Source organism: Cyprinodon tularosa, unplaced genomic scaffold (genome assembly GCF_016077235.1).
Source record: "Cyprinodon tularosa strain WSP-4 unplaced genomic scaffold, ASM1607723v1 ctg341, whole genome shotgun sequence".
Classification (NCBI taxonomy): Eukaryota; Metazoa; Chordata; class Actinopteri; order Cyprinodontiformes; family Cyprinodontidae; genus Cyprinodon; species Cyprinodon tularosa.
The window spans coordinates 2,348-20,258 of NW_024039054.1; the positions used below are offsets into that span (position 1 = coordinate 2,348).

Sequence of the window (17,911 nt, forward strand, 5' to 3'; positions counted from 1 at the left end):
TCATAATTATTAATTTTTTAAGATAATTTTAAGGAAGACCAGCTTAGTAGATTTTAGAGCATACTAATAAATAAGTCTTTAAGCATGTTGGCTGTATTTAACTGCTAGGAAGCCAATTAACTAAGGGGTTATGGGAATTGCTCACAGCTGAGCTACTCTCTAATTTGGTGATTTCTGAAGGTGAATGATTAAACTGGATTTTATTTAAGGCTATCTGAATAAAGAAGGTGTACAAATGACATTTTATATTTGTAATAAAGAAAAACGTTCCATGGTTATTATGAACATTGTCATGTGGATATCTGGATTGCTTTTTATCATTCTTCTCTTGGTTGTTTTAATTTTTGTTGGTGCTGAAATTAAAAATAAAACCTGCAAACAGTGTGTTCCAGATGCAGGGCACCATCTCCTCCTTGCAGATCAGCTCTCCTCCTGAATAGCCTTCCTCTGTTTCCTGTCATTCGGTCAAAGGCGTCCCTCCACCAGGCTCTCTGAGCCTAAAGGTGTTTAGCCGATGTGGGCAAATTGGACATGAATCCTATTTATTTCATTTGATTTATTTATTTTAATCGTTATTTAGAGAGAGCGGGGTGAACGCGCTGTCGTATCCCGGTGGTTGCCTGGTAACGCGCTGGCAGTGGGCGCCGTAGAGAGATCTGTGTGGTGGGCGCTCCATTAAAACCGTTGGCGCTCCTGACCTTGGCGTCGTGAATGCGCAAAGCACGCAGGCTGTGCGAAGCAGCAGATAAGAGCGAAGATCCGTGTGTCTGATAATCCTAAACCAGGGGAGGATATTCTCTTCAGATCTCCATCCTCTCCTGCCTCTTGTCCTGCAATCCTGACTGACTCGACTGGTATGGAGGAAAATGCTGGGATGGAGCGCGTTTCAGCTGGTGTAGAAGCAGGTGAGTTAACCTAATGATGCTGGGGTTTTTTTCCACTGTCCTGATTGGTAACTGACATCTGGCCAGATTGTTCGCTTATGGATATTTATCAGTTCTTCTTTTCCTCGACATTTTCTTTACACCTTATCTATTTTTATTTTCTCCACCGTCCTAGACCTAGATTAAACAGGCTTCCCATTCACACCATGAGACACCGCGCACACACTACAGCAGTTTTCTTTCTGCTATGTGGGCTGTGCCTTGTTTTTTTTTTTTTTTTCTTGTTTTTTTCGTGGGTTTGGTTTCTTGCGTTAATTTATGAAACAGTGATTATTATGCAGGGTGCTCCCTATGCATGCATCCATAGTCCACTGGCAAATTAGGGGCCAGACTTCAGAACAGGTTTGTTCCACAGCCATCGCACTACAAGGACACAGGGAGCCTGGTCCCGTTGTGTGAGATGCTCCTCTCTTTCTCAGCTTTCAGTTCAAGTACCCATCCACCTCCCCCAAGGGTATCAGCTCCCTCCAATCGATAAGATGTCCCAGAGATTTTTTAGCGCTGAATTGGTGCCTAATTGTGCGTCTGTCAATACTGCTTGTGTAGAAATAGTGTTATTAGAGTGAAACATGTCCCTTTAATAGCTTTGGATCTAGGCAGTCAAAATTGGAGTTTAGTTTTTTTGGGGGTATTTTCTTTGAACATATGGAACAAAGTTGTATATGTTGTTTATATACAATTTTAGGCAAGTAAAAGACAGGGGTCTTATCTTATTCCCTTCCTCCTCTTTGCTCCAATGCAGAAAGCATTTTTTTCCCTCTTCCCAACATGGAATAGGTGCAGGTATCTGGCTTTGAACTTCACAATGATGAATGCCCAAATGGTATGTTATGGATTTGCCTTGAATACATGATCAAACCGCAATACATGTTAAAAACTAGGGAGGGTCTGATGCAACTCCTTCATTTCCAATATGATACTGATATTGCAGCTTTGAGTAATTACCGATACCAATATTTACCTGATATGATATCAGCAAGGATCATAAATAAAGTAGTTACCTATTTTGTAGTGTGGATTTTTAGAAAATATTCATCAAGTTATATTCCCTTAAAGGACAACCGTCAACAACAACAGGTATGACAACAACTGACCCATGTATTATTCACTAGTGGGATACAGAAACTTTAAACACAAGGGGAGTTTTTCTATCGAAATGCTGATAACAGAAATTTTAGATGCAGATCGAAATATTCCAATATGAATTTTTTAGCTGATATCAATTCCAGATCAGGAATTCCCTTTTAAATTTTTTTTTTGGATGAAAGAGCAGTAGACCTCAAAACAGGGAGTCTGAAATGTAATTATCGAAACCCCCCCAAGTGGCATTAATCTGATTCTATTGATACCTTAGGTTTTGGTAAAGTCCCCTTCTGCACCACTAGTCTAAACTACCCAATAACTTGACAGTTCATCAATTTAACTGTGCAATGGTTTACTTTTATAACATCGCCCATTTGATGTACTCCATAAACCTCTTTATGCACATCTTTGCCAGTATAGCCCAAAAGAGTACCTCTTACTGTTGGCAGAGTGATATCAAAATCCTCTATCTATTGATAAAGAAAAACACTGGAATTTACCTGATTCAATTAGTGCAATTATGTCATGATTTTTATGACACATTAAAAATTATGTCACTTTATAACGTGAAGATACTAACATGCAGTTGTTGAATTCAAATCATTCCCTTTTTATACCAGGTTGGTCCTACGTTTATGCATTTAAAAAGAAAAGAAGAACAAAAGAAAGACTAAATTTAACCAGGACACCTTACAAGAAATATGTGCAGGACACAATACTGGCCAATGAGTCAAGACGAATTTCATTGCTAGGCGATGCAGGGCAAAAAAAGTTCTGCTTGTGATGATGGAGAAACCGCAAATATATAGAAAAGGTCAACGGTCAAAAGAGGGTATTGGTAAACTTCTTCGCATATGTGCCAAAAACTTTATGTGAAAGAAAGTATACTCTATATAACTCAGAAGACAAAATCCTGAAAGGTGAACCCTATCAGCAGTTTCATGCTGTGGGTTAAAAATCTGCCTGGAGCCGCAAAAATGTAGAAGTCTTATGTAAGCCTACTATGGCAACAGGGACTCTAAGTGTATTAACCCATTTTAATAAGGGACTACATAGGCTTAAATATATAATAGGCATTCATGATTCAATTTTTATCCTAGAGCAAATGTCACATCATGTGACTACGCTGCTGTATGATATTTGGTGCTGTAAGTATAAACTCCATTACAATATTAATCTATTACAGGGGAGTTGCGGCCTAGTGGTTAGGGCATAGAACTTGGAACCCTGAGGTTCTGAGTTCGAGCCTCACTCCCACAGACTGCCACTCTGAGTCCCTGAGCAAGACTCTTAAACCCACACTGCTCCCTGGGCGCCACACAATGGCAGCCCACTGCTTAAATGCAAAGAGTTAATTTCTCCAATGTGAGATCAATGAAGGTAAATTTCTTTGAACTGGAAGAAAGTTCCATCACTGCATCAGAGCGCTACCTGTTTGATCTGTTAACGGTTTTCTATGCTTGCAACAAAACTAGCAAGAGTACTGGAGTTTGGAGATGCACTCAACTTCTCAAATCTATCTTTGGTCTCCTCTAATTTATCCAGAAGGTCTGCAATCTAACTTTCTCTCTCACTCCCAACTCGGTGGTCCCCTGCATATGTAGCATGCCTACCCGGGAAATGCCTATCCAAGTGACTCTTTTTATGATTTGGTATATATTCAGTCCATTCTTCTTTGAATCCCCTGTTCTCATCAGCTATCTTCCTTTTTGTTGTTTAACCTTTGGTATCGATGGAATGAGACAAATCCACCGCTTTGTTTACAACAGCCACGTGCCTGGCACCGCGCCGTGCTGAAAGATGTGTTGCAGGCTATGAAGCAAATCTTCCTTTACAGAAATGTTTACATTTATTGCTTAAAGTTATTTATTAGGAACAATTTTTACAGCATTGGAAAACATAAGGAATATTTGTTTGACCTCCTGCAAACTATATTTAAAAAATCAAACCAAAAATCCATCTTTTTCCATTTTAAAACATTTTTAAGAAAACTCATGGGAGCCGCAGGGGCGGGCAATAGAATCTGTCTTTAAAAATGGCTGCCATGCAGTCAAGCAGCCCAGCCCGCTGGCATGTTGCTTACTGGACAAAAACCTATATTATTGCTATGAAGCATGTGTTTTTAGAACCATTTTTAACTTTTATTTTTCTTTGCAAAAGAAAATAAATGCATTTTACATTGATAAAACCAACATTTTGTGGTAAACGTTTATTGCATATAAGTTTAATTAATGTGCTTGATTCAAGTTTACTTAAATAATTATATCACTAACATTTAGAACCGTTAAAAGTTCCTCTTTTTTACAGAGAATAGCTCTAAAGGAATCCCTGTTCCCCCTGCTCTGTTGGTTAAATTAGACATTTCATCTGACATCAGAGTGAAAGATCTACGCCGACTGATACGTGCGCCCCATCTGTGATATTTAAAGGGCAATGACAATCATTTTAGGAATTAATTTACATTTTTAGTCCCTCCGGTTGTTTTTACATTTTTTCAGCCACCACGTCTTTGTAAAATGCTGGTAAACACAGATTACAATACGACACCTTTTTCCTAATAAAGAAATGTCTCACAACAATTTCAGAATAAATTCTTATGGAATAGATCATCCATGTCACCCTCGAACCAAACGATGTGGCCTTATCTGCTCAGGGGAAACCATTTCCTTGTTAATGTCCTGGGAGCTTTATGTCATTGTCATATGGCAGATAGGTGAACCCTTCTCAGTTTCTGTCTTTCTTTTAATTGGCTGTAGGGAACATTTGTGACTGTTAATTAATATGGACAAAGCTGGGCCTGGAGCAGACAAGTCCAGCTCCTCTCACATGAACCTCTGTGATAGCGTGAGTGGAAAAGTGATCTGATTTGTCTCATCGCTCACAAATTGGCAGGCAGTAATGATGTTGTTGTTAGCTGATGCACAGCACCTGTGAAAAGATAGACAGAGCCACCTTCTTTACATCCGTGTGTACGTGTGTGTGTGTTTACACTCCCCACAGTGCATACAAAATGGTTTAGAGGCAGAGGAAAGCTGGATGCATCAGAAATATGGTTAATTACCTTAGTGTGTGAGTCAGGGGAAATTGTCCCCTCTGTTGATAGGTTCATCGGATTAAAAATGGAGCTTGTAGCGGCAATCTTTTGAAGAAGCTCATCTATAAATCTGATTACCGGTAGGTTAACAAGCCTGTTTTGGTTTGTTCATTGACAGGCCAGGGTTAGACAGCAGGCATTTTTCTTTATGACAAACTAGGTAAATACAAAACAACCCAAGTAGTTTTCAGGTTTGATGGTAGAAGTTTTAAAACCAGTGCAGTCTTTCTTTTAGGATGTTATTTAACTGTGGTGGTGGGGAGCTATGTCATCGAAATGCAACTCACCTTAACATGACTGTGTGAGATAATGTAGGAATTCTTATTCTTCACCTGAATCCACGCTGCATACGTCTAATTTGACCAAGCAGACGGTAATCTGAGACAAATAAGGGATTTAGGCTGTGTGTTAACCAGGTTATTATTTCAGTGCAAAAAGATTGAAAACTATATTCCCATCAAATTTACTTCCTGCTTTGTAATCCAGGGCAAAATTATTGGTAGTTTTTTTGTATGTTTTACATTAGCTGTGGGAAAACAGAGAAGGTCTCCTTTCTGCTCTCTTTGCGCTGTCTGCATTAGGGGCTTTCAGGACGAGGCAGCTACCTGTGAGGAAGCGCTGAGGGAAGTAAGGAGAAACCCATGGCAGCTCTGGCTGCAGCCATCAGACAGTAAAAGCCTGAACATAACAGTTTCATAAGACCTTTTAATCTTCAATCCGCTTTTTTTCCATGTCACACTGACCTTATATAGAGAGGCTCCGACTAGGCAGGATGAGCAGTTCTGCGCAGATTATTTTCTCTTCTGTTTCTGTGCTATACACACATTAAATTAATTTCCCACATTTGACTTGGACAGATTATGAAAAGTTATTTCAGAAAATAGAGGGGGGGGGGGGGGGGGGGAACGGCGCATTATATAAAGCACAGCACCTCTAAACGAGTCTGTGCAGCATCTCAAACAAGAGCAGATAGACAATGTTCATATATCAAAAACAGAAAAACACAGCAATAAACGCTGTGGGACGGTTTCTGTGCTGACTGAGGCAGAGAAGTGATTCTCAGAGAGAGATCTGGGAAGTTTATCCAAGTTTTTCTTTCTTTTTTTCATAAAGAGGTGAGAGAGATACACTGGGCTTCCTTGTTCTGCCTGCCCCTCATTTTTTTCATGAGGCTCAAAGAGAATCACTACTTTATCAGTTTTCTGTCCTGAACTCCTATTATGGGTAAAGTTTTATTTTCTATTGTTTCTTTTTTTTTTCTTTTTTTTTTTACAGTGTCCTGTCTGGCAATGTGGCAATAAGAATAATTGTCTTGATGCCAAAAAGAGCCCAACAGATTTTACTTTCACAAGTGCAGCAGTATGGCAATTGCCATATTGCTCCACTTGTTTTATGCATATAAATTGCTTTATTATAATTATGCAGGGAGTTTTACAGTTTATATGGACACTGCAATGTAAATAGAGCAGAAAAACAGAAGAAGAAAAAGGAAAAAAGAGAAAAAAAGAGAAAAGATGAAAGAAAGAGGAGATAGAAAGGGGACAATGACAAAACATTTTCAGTCTGCTTCATCACCTGTAACGAGATGAAAAAGGAACAGCACAACCGAAAGACATGGTACGAGATATACAATAAATCAACACCTTGAAACTATCGCTAAAGTAATATTATTAAGTATGACATGTACTCTGTGTTACCTGAAGGTATGAGTGTGGGGTTTCTGTTTGGAAGTGAATCTCTAAGTACCTGAAGCCTAGCACCTGTAGTTGTGTGTGAGGGTGAACTTGTGCATGTAAAGTTTATCCATAGAAAAAAATGCTAAATTTTCTATTGTTTCTAATTCTTTCATAGTTTTTGCACCAGTCTGTCCTGCTTACTACAGTATATATGCGGTGTGTGACTCCAAAACTGACTATTTCCCTGTGCAATTAACTGATTTTTTTTCGTATTTTCCCCCAAAGCGGATGTGTTTTACTTTGTCACCATGTCTCTCATCCTGTCAGACCCATGAAATTGCTGCTGATTGGCTGCGTAGTCCAACTAAACTGGGCTCTATCAAATAGGCCAACCAGAGAAGGTTGGGCCTGTTTAAATACATAGCCAAACTCTTCCAGCCTCCTTATTTTCACGGACCTCCAAGGACCCAGTCTACCTGGTCTGGGTCCTTGGAGGACGCAGCGCCTGAAATCGAACACACCCGATTATGCTACTCCACCGCCCTTGTTAAGGACACTGCCTTTGGTCTGAATGCACCTTAAGAGATGCTAAAAGTTTTTGAGGTTGTATTGAAATATTGTTTTTCTTTTCCACCTATTAAATGAATTCATTTGATAGAATCACAGATAGAAAAGAAAAAGACTAAATACAGAATTTAGGGGTCTATTTCTGCTATTTGATTTTAAGAAAGAATGTAAAAACATGGTATGGATGGAGTATTTAATTCAAAAATAGAGGAAGTATTGCTTATTTACAATCAGTAAGTTGTTGCTGAAATGGACCGAAAGTAAAACCTAAATATTTTTTAAAACATTCACAATGATGAAGCCTCTAAGTCACATTGTCTTCTTCCTAGAAGATATTCTGGCTACTTTCAGCAAACCTAATTATACTTATCTGTATGTGGAGGGTCGGTGCCTGTGGAGTCCCATCAGACATGTTTATTCTGGGAATGTGCAACACTTCCATTATGCATCTCTGTGTCAGTATCTAACAGTACTGCTCAGATGTACTAAGAGACAAACGATCCGTCCATCATGCAGTGGAAATGAAACAGTAAAGCGTTACCAGGTCAGAGGCTTGTTTTATTCCTGGAGAGTGTGCCTTTTTAATCTCCTTTCTAAATAAAAGAATTTTCTTTCATTTTTTGTTCGTCTGGCTCCTTTTACCTAAAGAAAAATCAAAAAGGTTTTTAACATCTTTTATCTGGAGTTGTTCTTTCCAGATTTCAGTTTGTTTGATAAGAAGATTAGTATTCTGCTGTATGTAAAGCCATGAATTCCCCCAATTAAGGGTAAAAGCGTGTATAGAGCTTTAGGTGTTGGAATATATTGGATTTCTTTTCTTACTCAGTTATCAAACATCTCCCTATTTTATCATTCTGGAAATAGAAAGATTGTGTGGAATATGATCAAAACCAATGAATGAGTTGCGGTTGTCAAAGATCTAAGAAGATTGAGCTGAAAGATGTAAACCTTTAAAAATAAATGCTCATTCCATATTTGTTTGGTTTTGTTTATCAGCGTATGGCATCACGTCCTCCTCTAAAAACACACTCTTAGCTTTACAGCAAAGCTGATGCTAATTTATAGGAATCTTAAAAAAACACTTTTAAAAACAAGACTTAGAAGCTCAAAGTTTGATTTAACTTTTTGGATCAAAATTGTACTTATAGTCTCAGATATACAAACATACCGGTACCTATGAAACTTGCTTCTTGTTAGTTTTTGATATATTTCTCACAGGATATTTGGTTAGAACTGGAGCAGATTCTTTATCTTGACTGTTTTGCTGGTGGCTCTGTGAAGTAAAATAATTTATCGTGATGTTTCTTTGCAGCAGTAAGGTCCTTGGAGTGAATCCTGCATTATAAAATGGATGGAGATAACTTTAACTTAAGAAAATGATTTAAACTCATTTTTGAGAACTTTAAGGGGAATCCTTTTTTTTTTTTACATTGGGCCCTTTATTTTACGTTATTACATAATGCTCTGTGTTCAAGTTTTGTGTCATTTGGAGCTGTTCTGAAGATATTCTGTCAGGTTATATCCAAGTAACGTTTTCCTATGGGCAACTAGTTGAAGGAACAAAGGTCCTTGAATCCAAGCATTTTAAATTCTTGCTCCCTGAATTTTAATGTTACATTATCAAATGTTTTGAGGCCTACTAATTGTCCTATGGATCTCTTCTTGTTTTTTAGATCTATGCACATTGACATGAAAACAGGAAGCAGGGCCTATCCATTTCTGGCTGCAACTTGTTGGGATTTGACAACCGTTGGATTTAAAGACGAATCGAGTGATGCCTGTTTGACAGGGTCAGCGCAGAGGGTCTAAACAGACACTAGATTGTGCATTAGTGTTGTACACCGCCCTGTCCTGCCCAGACCATGCTGGCTATACTTGGAGGCCATCTGTTGCCTGCAAACCTGTTAAATCAGAGAGGACCTGCAGCCGTCGCTCGCTGCGCTCTCCTTTGGTGGATGTTATGTTCTTACTGCTCCCTGGCCAAAGCAACAACCCAGAAGTTCTACCCGACTGTGACCACCCAGTTTGGGAAGCTACGGGGCCTCAGGGTGCCTGTGCCCAGCGAGGTCCTCAGACCTGTCGATCAGTATCTCGGAGTCCCCTACGCCGCCCCGCCTGTTGGGGAAAAGCGCTTCATGCCCCCCGACCAGCCATCACCATGGTCGGGCGTCAAGAACGCAACCCACTTCATGCCTGTGTGCCCCCAGAACATCCACAACACGGCGCCGGAGATCATGATGCCCATATGGTTCACCTACAACCTGGACACCGTAGCCACCTACATTCAGGATCAGAGCGAGGACTGTTTGTATCTAAACATCTACACCCCGACGGAGGACGGTAAGTGTGTGGGACAAAAACCCATGATTCTCCTTCCTGGTCCTTTGCTCACTGGCTGCTGCTTCTCTGCAGGATTCATTGCTCTGTGATCACCATGAACTGCAACCACTACTCATGTCACCGCTCCCTCCACAGGCTGGTTTAACATTCAAAGCAACGCCATGTTTTTATATGATAACATCATTGCACAAGCAGTTTGGTTTATGGGTTACACTGCAAAAGCTGAAATCTAAGTAAGCCAATTTATCTTGAAAAAGTGTATTTTCCCTTAATCTGAGCAGGTAAGCCAATATTCCAATGAAATAAGATGATATACGTTGAAAATAAGAAATAAATAACTCTATTATACCATTCCAACAGCATCATATCTAATAGGTGGGTTTCATGTGAAGGTAGAATTCTGCCAAAAGTGCACACATGTAATAAATACTCATATGAGCAGTTTCATTAAAAACACACACGAGACCTACACCTCATTAGTTTTATTTTTATATTTTTATTGAATTCAAGAAAAAAAGTGGTTTAAAAGGGGAAATAATTTTGAAAGTAAAATAAATATATATTGCATAGAACACATTTTCACACCAATAACAAAAACTGATGTTAATTAAGACTAAATAAAAAGTGCTGAGAGAAAATGTTTTGTCATAAAATAAATAAAGAATAAATTGACATGTGGATATCTAGAAAAGTATCCAATCCCAGGTGGTTTACTTTAGTTGGTTCCATCCTCTAAATGAAAGAAGGGGACATTTTAAGTAAAAAAAATACTCATGCCATCGGTAGATCATCTTTTTTAACTCGGCCAAATTAAGGGTACATATACATTTTTGAAGAAATTAGATCAGTTTTAAAGTTTAACATTACACTATGTTATACACTGCAAAAAAGGATTTAAATCTATTTGCGTTATTTGTGTGCTGCTATGATTAGGATTTAAAAATAGGTAAATGTCTGCCAATGGAGCACGTTTATCCCCCTAATACAAGGTAATTATATATTATGCATTTAGAATAACATATAATGTTTTTTCTTCTTTCTAATGTAAATCATTTTACTCCATCAGCTATTTTACTTGCTTTCTTGAATCAAGGGAGATCTAATTATTCAGAAGCACTTTTCACTGTACAGTTTAACTTATTTTTACCTTCCAACAGACACTGAATGTTTTGTCAAACTTCACAAAAAGTAAACAAAGGTATTTTTTAGCTTCGAAAATTTGAAAAAAGAAAAAAAAAATCCTCAGGTTTAAAAGTATTCATAAGGAATAGGAATGGGCTCGTTATGCTTAGGGTTTAAAAAGTTCTGACTTCAAAACTTCCCAGTTTAAAGACCTTTTAATGAGATGTCACAGAAAGTGACAGCAGTTTTCTCTCCCTGTACCGAGCAGAAGGTGATGGGGCTTCATAAGCCCAGCTTGTCGTGGGAGTCAGCGGTGGACAGCTGAGTTTTCCAGAGTAAAGCATAAAAAGAGACGGGTTGCTCAATATATGAGAAAAGAGACAATGGATTAGTTTTACGTGCAGTGCAGCAGTTTTATCAGCTATGATGATACATCTGTTGTGTTATAGCAAACAATAAATGAACCAGTTAAAGTGAGACAAAGGCATGAACAGACCTGGAACGTTTTTTTCCACAGGGACTTATTTAGGTAAAACTTTCATTTATACTGGCTGGGTGTTTTTTATGTGTGAGAGGCTGTCACTGTGGAGGCAGAAACTGAACCATTATCTCCTGAGAATTTAGGTGGAAGCTCCTCACAATGTGGCGTTTTTTCTGTTCATTTTCCTGATATCTGCTTCAGCCACTCTGTGTGTGTGTGTGGATGGGAGGGCGGGGACTTGAACCATTGATTTAGAGAAAGAAAACGCTTTAACCTCTTACACCCTAAGGGGGTATAAATAAATTTCTGCCTGACAAAAACACACAAATGTAAATAACTTATAGCCTCAAAGCTATTAGATTTAAGAAGAAACTTTTGGTACGTCTGTAAAGGTAAGATGTCATAAAATGGTTTTCTGGTGTCAGCGCCATTGTAGCTTTGACCCTGCCTGAAATATTAGGGACAAAATACAAAATATTTTGCATTTTTTGAACCTCTCCAAAATTTTCTTTGAAATAAACATTGCAAAACACTACCAAAATATTATTTATAGCACAAAAAAGTAGTACAGACTTTCGAATCTAAATGTTGTGTAAAAATATACCAAATTTGGACTCAATCAGATGAATCATATTTATTTTAGAATGGTATTAGTGAGAAATTTCTTAGGCGGAGAGGCCATTTTGGCACATTTATCCATAAATGTCACCAAACCGTGCCAAATATGTTTTTTACATCAATACTGGGGGTTTGGTAAAATTACGAGGTCACGTAGCAGCTGGACCCGCCGGTGGGTCCGTAGGGTTCAAGGGGTTAAGCAGGGTTCCCCCAGGTCCTAGATATTTGAAAGTTTTTGAATTTGAAAAAATAAGTTCTGGGCCTTTAAAACTTTTGAACACAGCCTTGAAAAAACACCCGTCCTCAAAAGTCCTTGAATTTTGTTGAACATTTACATTTTCCCATGGGTCCTTAAGATCCATAAAAATTAATAAAAGCCCTGTTGCAAATGTTTTTAGCAACAGCTTATAAACAGTTTAGTGACAGCTTAAACAGTTTCTCTACTGTTTAATAACAAGGGTCAAACAAAAGCTAAATGGAAAAGAGAAAACGTTAAGAGAGTTTATTAACCTCTTAATAAGATGCTGTTGGGTCAGGATGAGAAAATGTTGAAAAAGAAAATGGAAGTAGAAAAGGGAATTATTTTTACGTTATATTTTCAAATTCAGTATTAAATTATAAATTATTAGAACAAATTATAATTCTTCTGTAATACTCTTTTCAGTTTCTGGTCCTCCACATATACTGTATAAGCCTTAAGAAACAAAAACATATTTTTCTTCCTTATGGGACCCTATACAACTGGCTACCAGAGCAGATAACATGACTAATTAACCTGCTAATATTGTCTTGTATTTTTGTTATGTAGAGATCAGCATTTGAAATACCGTATTTTCACGACCATAAGGCGCACCGGACTAAAAGGCGCACTCTCAGTTATGTGTCCCATTTCTGTATTTAACACACACATAAGGCGCACCGGACTATAGGGCGCGTTTTTTATATACAGGTGCATGTCCTCTACTACCTTTAAATACCTCTACTGCGTATTTAAAAATACAGCGGGGGCAAAACTGAGTATGACTGTGCTTTATTCATGTATTTATTACAAAGTATTAATCAAACCTGGCAGCTGGCCGTGAGACAGACACATCGCAGATGACACAGCGCTGTGATCACTCCTAAATTAACTTAAAATCCTGAAACCTGCCGACAGAATATGTTCGCTTTTATTACCGGTATCCTGGTGCCTGCAGCTAAAATTATTTAGATGAAAAACACCTGCCAGCAGCCGCGGTGAACGAAAGGATTTCTCCTGTCGGTGCACCGCTGGTATGTGGGGGTCTGAGCGCCTTCGACAGAAATAGATAATCTGGATGAACTGACTGCAATTATTAAGTTTTCAGGTGGCCTTTCTCCCTTAAAAACATATTAAAACTACTTTATTCCCACTGATCACAGCAAATATAGCTGCAAGATTTAGATTATTTAGATGAAAAAACACCTGCCAGCCACCGCGCTGAAGAGGAGGAGGAGACCAGAGGCTGCTGTTGAATTAAGTTTTCAGGTAGAAAAATACAGCGGAAGCAAAACTGAGTATGATTGTGCTTTATTCATGTATTTATTACAAAGTATTAATCAAACCCATCAAAGTCATCATCCTCTGTTATCCTCAGCATTCCTCTGAATAAAACAGCTGCGCTAAATCAGACATGCCAGTTTCCCCTTCTTCGCTGTCAGAGTCACTTTCCGTGCAGCGCAGCTCCTCAGAAATAATGCCGGCTTTTGCGAAAGCTTGAACAACAGAGCCAGCAGACACAGTCCATCTACAATCTATCCGCTAACGGTGGCGTAACTTGCCCGGCGCTGCCTTCCATTTATCCTGAAACTGTGGTCTCAGTCTGTCATCCATCGCTCCCACGCCGCTCGCAGCCTTACTTTGAACGGCCGCTTCACACCGATGTCGAGCGGTGGAAGTTCCTTTGTCAGACCCCCCGGGATAACGGCGAGCACAGCGTTCATTTGATTCATCTTTTTTTCACATCGGCTGTGAGATGGGCACGCAGCGATGGTGATGCGTGGAAAAAACCACCTAGTCTTCTCACATACACCTGCCTCAGCCACGCATCCACCCAGCCTTTTCATTTGCGTTAATATCATCAGAGCGCTGTGTCTGTCTCGCTGCCAGCTCCCAGATCTGCTTCTCTGATTGGTTGATGCGGCGCGTCCAGCAGCAAAACTTCAATTTTTCCATCTGAGCTGCAGCAGCGCGTTGGCGGTGCGTCAGATGCTTAAACGCTCCCGACGTGCTGCACCAAAACGCGCTGCGGGACCTTTTGCTGCACCTATACGCGCGTCAACCATTGACTTTGCATGTAAACTCGCTGCTTCTGCTGCACCTGCTGGGTCCGGTTCACACCGATGTCGAGCGGTTGAACAGCGAGCACAGCGTTAATTTGTTTCCCCATGTTTTTCACATCAGCTGTGAGATGGGCACGCATGGAGTTACATATTAACAGCGATGGTGAGGGGTGGAAAAAAAACACCTGGTCTCCTTACATTCAGCCACTCTTTCATCATCTCCTCAATGAGGTGGTCTCAAAAGTCGCAGTTACAACACACATAAGGCGCACCGCACCATAGGGCGCACCGCACATTTTGAGGAAAAAAAAAGACGTTTAAGTGCGCCTTATAGTCGTGAAAATACGGTAGTTAATAAGGGCACCAGGTGTTTTTCCAATTGAAATTAATATCACTTTGAATAATATTTGTTTTTTTTTTTATTTAAAATTAACCATATAGTGCTACACATTGTGTTGATTAGGGTGTGGTGGATAGTGGTTAGGACATAGAACTTAGAACCCTGGGGTTTTGAGTCCGAGCCCCACTCCCACAGACTGCCACTCTAGTTCTCTGAGCAAGACCTTCAACCTCACACTGCTACCAGGGCACCGCACAATGGCAGCCCACTGCTCCCCAAGGGGATGGGCTAAAGGCAGAGGTAAATTTCTCCAATGTGCGATCAATAAAGTTCAATTCCTATTATTATTATTATTATTATTCAGTTGTATAAATACTATAACTTATTTTAAATCTCATCTCAGCCCTTGTCATGTAAGATTTTCCTAAAAATAAGTTTATTTTGTTTAAATCCATTTTTTTTTTGCCAAAATATTCTGCTCAATAACGAGTCACTGCTTTGTTCAGTGTGTCTGTTGGGGGCCAATTAAGGAAGCGCAGGAGTCAACTGTCTATGGCGTGTTGAATCCTTTCGTCTTCCTGATCTAAAGCGATCCAGCGAGGGAAAATTTTTTGTGTCTGCTGTTAGTCTGCAGATTAAGAGAACAATGTAACATGGCAGTAACGCTGTGCGGTTTAGAAATTCTGCGACAACAGTTTTTTCTTAATTTCTTCATTGAATTAAAGATCCTAATTAATCCAGATTTGCCCGCTTGCAGGACATGCTCCCCTCACAGGCTCCTGTAAAACAGTCAGCATTCAGCATTGAACTGGGTTCTGCTTGTGTTTTTGCCACTCTGCTCTTTGAGACAGTTTTTCTTTCTTTTTTTTTTTTTTTTTTTGATGTGGTAGCATAGCAACAGTCGATAAACAGCTTGTCTGAAAGGGAGCTGTCCAAAATGGTGCAGCCCATGCATTTCATAAAGCCTCTCGCCTGAGTGCTCTCGATAGGCCTGGCCACCTGGCGCAGGAGCTGGTCAATTAAAGTTCCCCTTTAAAAATTTGCTAGAAAAGCTCCATGACCCTCTAGATCTTCATGTTTTGGTCCATTTTAGATGTAACCCATGTAATTAGGGATCTCGATAATAATGCCCTCTTGTTGTTTTCTTTAAAACTAATATGCAGCTCATCTAGCTGTTTGAGTGGATCTTCTGAGGTGTCATACTGAGCAATATTCATTGTTTATATGTTGTATTCTGCAGTGGTTTGTTTGAGCATTAGACATTGCAGTATCAGACAGCATAAATGAAAGATTCACCTTTGATTAATCTCACGTAATGAATCATTTCATTTCAGTTCCTGAGTGCAGAGTTATGAAAGTAATCCCCTCCTTACAGATTTAAAATGTTTTTCACTTTTTTGTCACACTATAGATTGTTAACAAAATTCATTATCTGGGAAAGCTATAGTTTATATGATTTCACTTTTTTGTCACACTATAGATTGTTAACAAAATTCATCATCTGGGAAAGCTATAGTTTATATGATTTGTTACACAAGAAAGCTATCCAAATTTATCTGAATGAATATAAAATTGATTCTCTACTTTAAAGAATCATAGCTTAGATTTTCTTTATGCAGAGTCCAGTTTGTTGAGCCGAACCCAACATCAATTACTACGGTGGCTATTAGTTGCAAAGGCTTCGTAAATGTCATATCAAATTCAAAAGAAATGAGACTAGCAAAAGACAAATACAGCACTAACACAATAACACTATAAAAAAAATTATATAAATAAGTAATATTTTCTTTAAATAAGTGTATTTCATATTTTTGTTTTTAGTAATTAAAAAATTGCCAATTGAATAAGCCAATTTATGTTTAAAAATAATAAGAAAAAAAAACTCCCTTATCTTATTTCAAGTGGATGATATCTTATTATTTATTATGTTGTTCAAAGTACAGAAATCCTCATTCCACTGTCATTGTATTTACCTGCTCAAATTAAGGTCCAAAACACTTATTCTAACAAATATTTACTTATTTTTAGATCGGTCTTTCCAGTGAATCAGTAAACAGACAAAACACATGCAAAGGAAAAATTCTGCAATTAGGAAGAATAACTGCAAACCAGTGCGTTAAAATGCACAAGCTCCAGACCATCAGGGGGAGACAATCAGTAAAGGCATAAACGGGATGCTTAGAGAGATTAAACTTATCTAAACGATGCAAAGGAAAACTTTGTTTTCTTTCTGCCCTTCAGATGTCCTCTGGGCTACATCCTGTTTAAATCTATGCTAAGGGTCCGGTCCATATACATTAACTAATAAAGTTGTCTCATATGAGTTGATGGTTGTCGCCCCCTTCTATTAGTTCTAGTTTGCAGCCTTCCGACTGTTGTCTAAAGAAAATGCCTATTATTATTATTGTTATAATTACTACAGTAAATCTTTAGCTATTTCTGAATCTTTTTTTGCAGTCTAGTATGTAAAGAAATCAGATGGAAGTAAAATTAGGACTGAAGTACATTTTGTCTTCCTGTGGCCTGATTCCCTAAGCACAGAAGAAATGTTGGTATATTAACAGTATAATTGCTAACTTGGCAAAGGGATTTCATTTAAAATGATTTAACTCGCATGCAGATGCGTGCTGGAGATGGAAGCTTTCAACTCAGATTTTACACATAAACACCCTTCATTTATATTGAGGTTTATTAAATATTTTTAAAAGCTCCTGTACTCAAGTTGTTATGAAAATGTTTTCCAGACATTTATGATGAATGTTTGTAAAAGTGTTGAGAGAACATTCCAGAAATCATTAAAATTAAGGCCCGATGGAGATCTAGGCTGCAGATAAAAGAAAGAACAAGAAAGAACTGTAGCCTAAGGAAAGTTGTACCCTTGCAGGCTGGGCGTCGCCTTTATGGATCTGTGCTTAATCTCTGAAGCGTCTCAGGTCTGAATAAAGTAGTTAGGTGAGCCCCGACCTTTAAATGCAAACCTCAGTGGGAGCCAATCATCCCCACATGAAGAAGGCCCAGGAGAATGTTAAACTATTCCATTTAAATATGTTAAAAAAGAAAGGGTCGGGAGGCCATGAAGCTGGAAATAAACTCTTTTTGTTTCATAGAGGAGCAGCTGTGAGGTTTTCATCTTGTCTATTAGACTGGGAGGAAGAAACTCTCCTCTAGTGGCTGTTGTTTGCAGACAGCACTCTGTACTGCCAGCCTGAAGGTAACAGCTTGTGTCCAGAATGTGTAGGCTCTGCAGAAATACTATGACTGAAAAAGGCCCTGCATGGTGTGAAGGTCAGCTCTGATGACCTTCAGAAAAGCTTAAAAAAAATGGCTAGAAGTTGCCTGTTTAAA

At 38.8% G+C, this 17,911-nt stretch overlaps 1 protein-coding gene across 2 annotated transcripts in view; it reads left to right on the plus strand.

Annotated features, from left to right (window-relative positions):
• The first annotated feature begins 441 nt into the window (after positions 1 to 441).
• Positions 442 to 17,911, plus strand: part of nlgn3b (neuroligin 3b) — a 42,868-nt gene continuing 25,398 nt past the window's right edge. Inside the window, exons 1-2 of one of the 2 annotated variants that reach the window (XM_038294548.1) lie at positions 442 to 905; positions 9,038 to 9,704. In XM_038294548.1, the coding sequence (XP_038150476.1) occupies positions 9,227 to 9,704 (478 nt within the window). In that variant the 5' untranslated portion in view covers positions 442 to 905; positions 9,038 to 9,226. The remainder of the gene's footprint in view (positions 906 to 9,037; positions 9,705 to 17,911) is intronic. The other variant, XM_038294549.1, reaches the window with a different exon arrangement.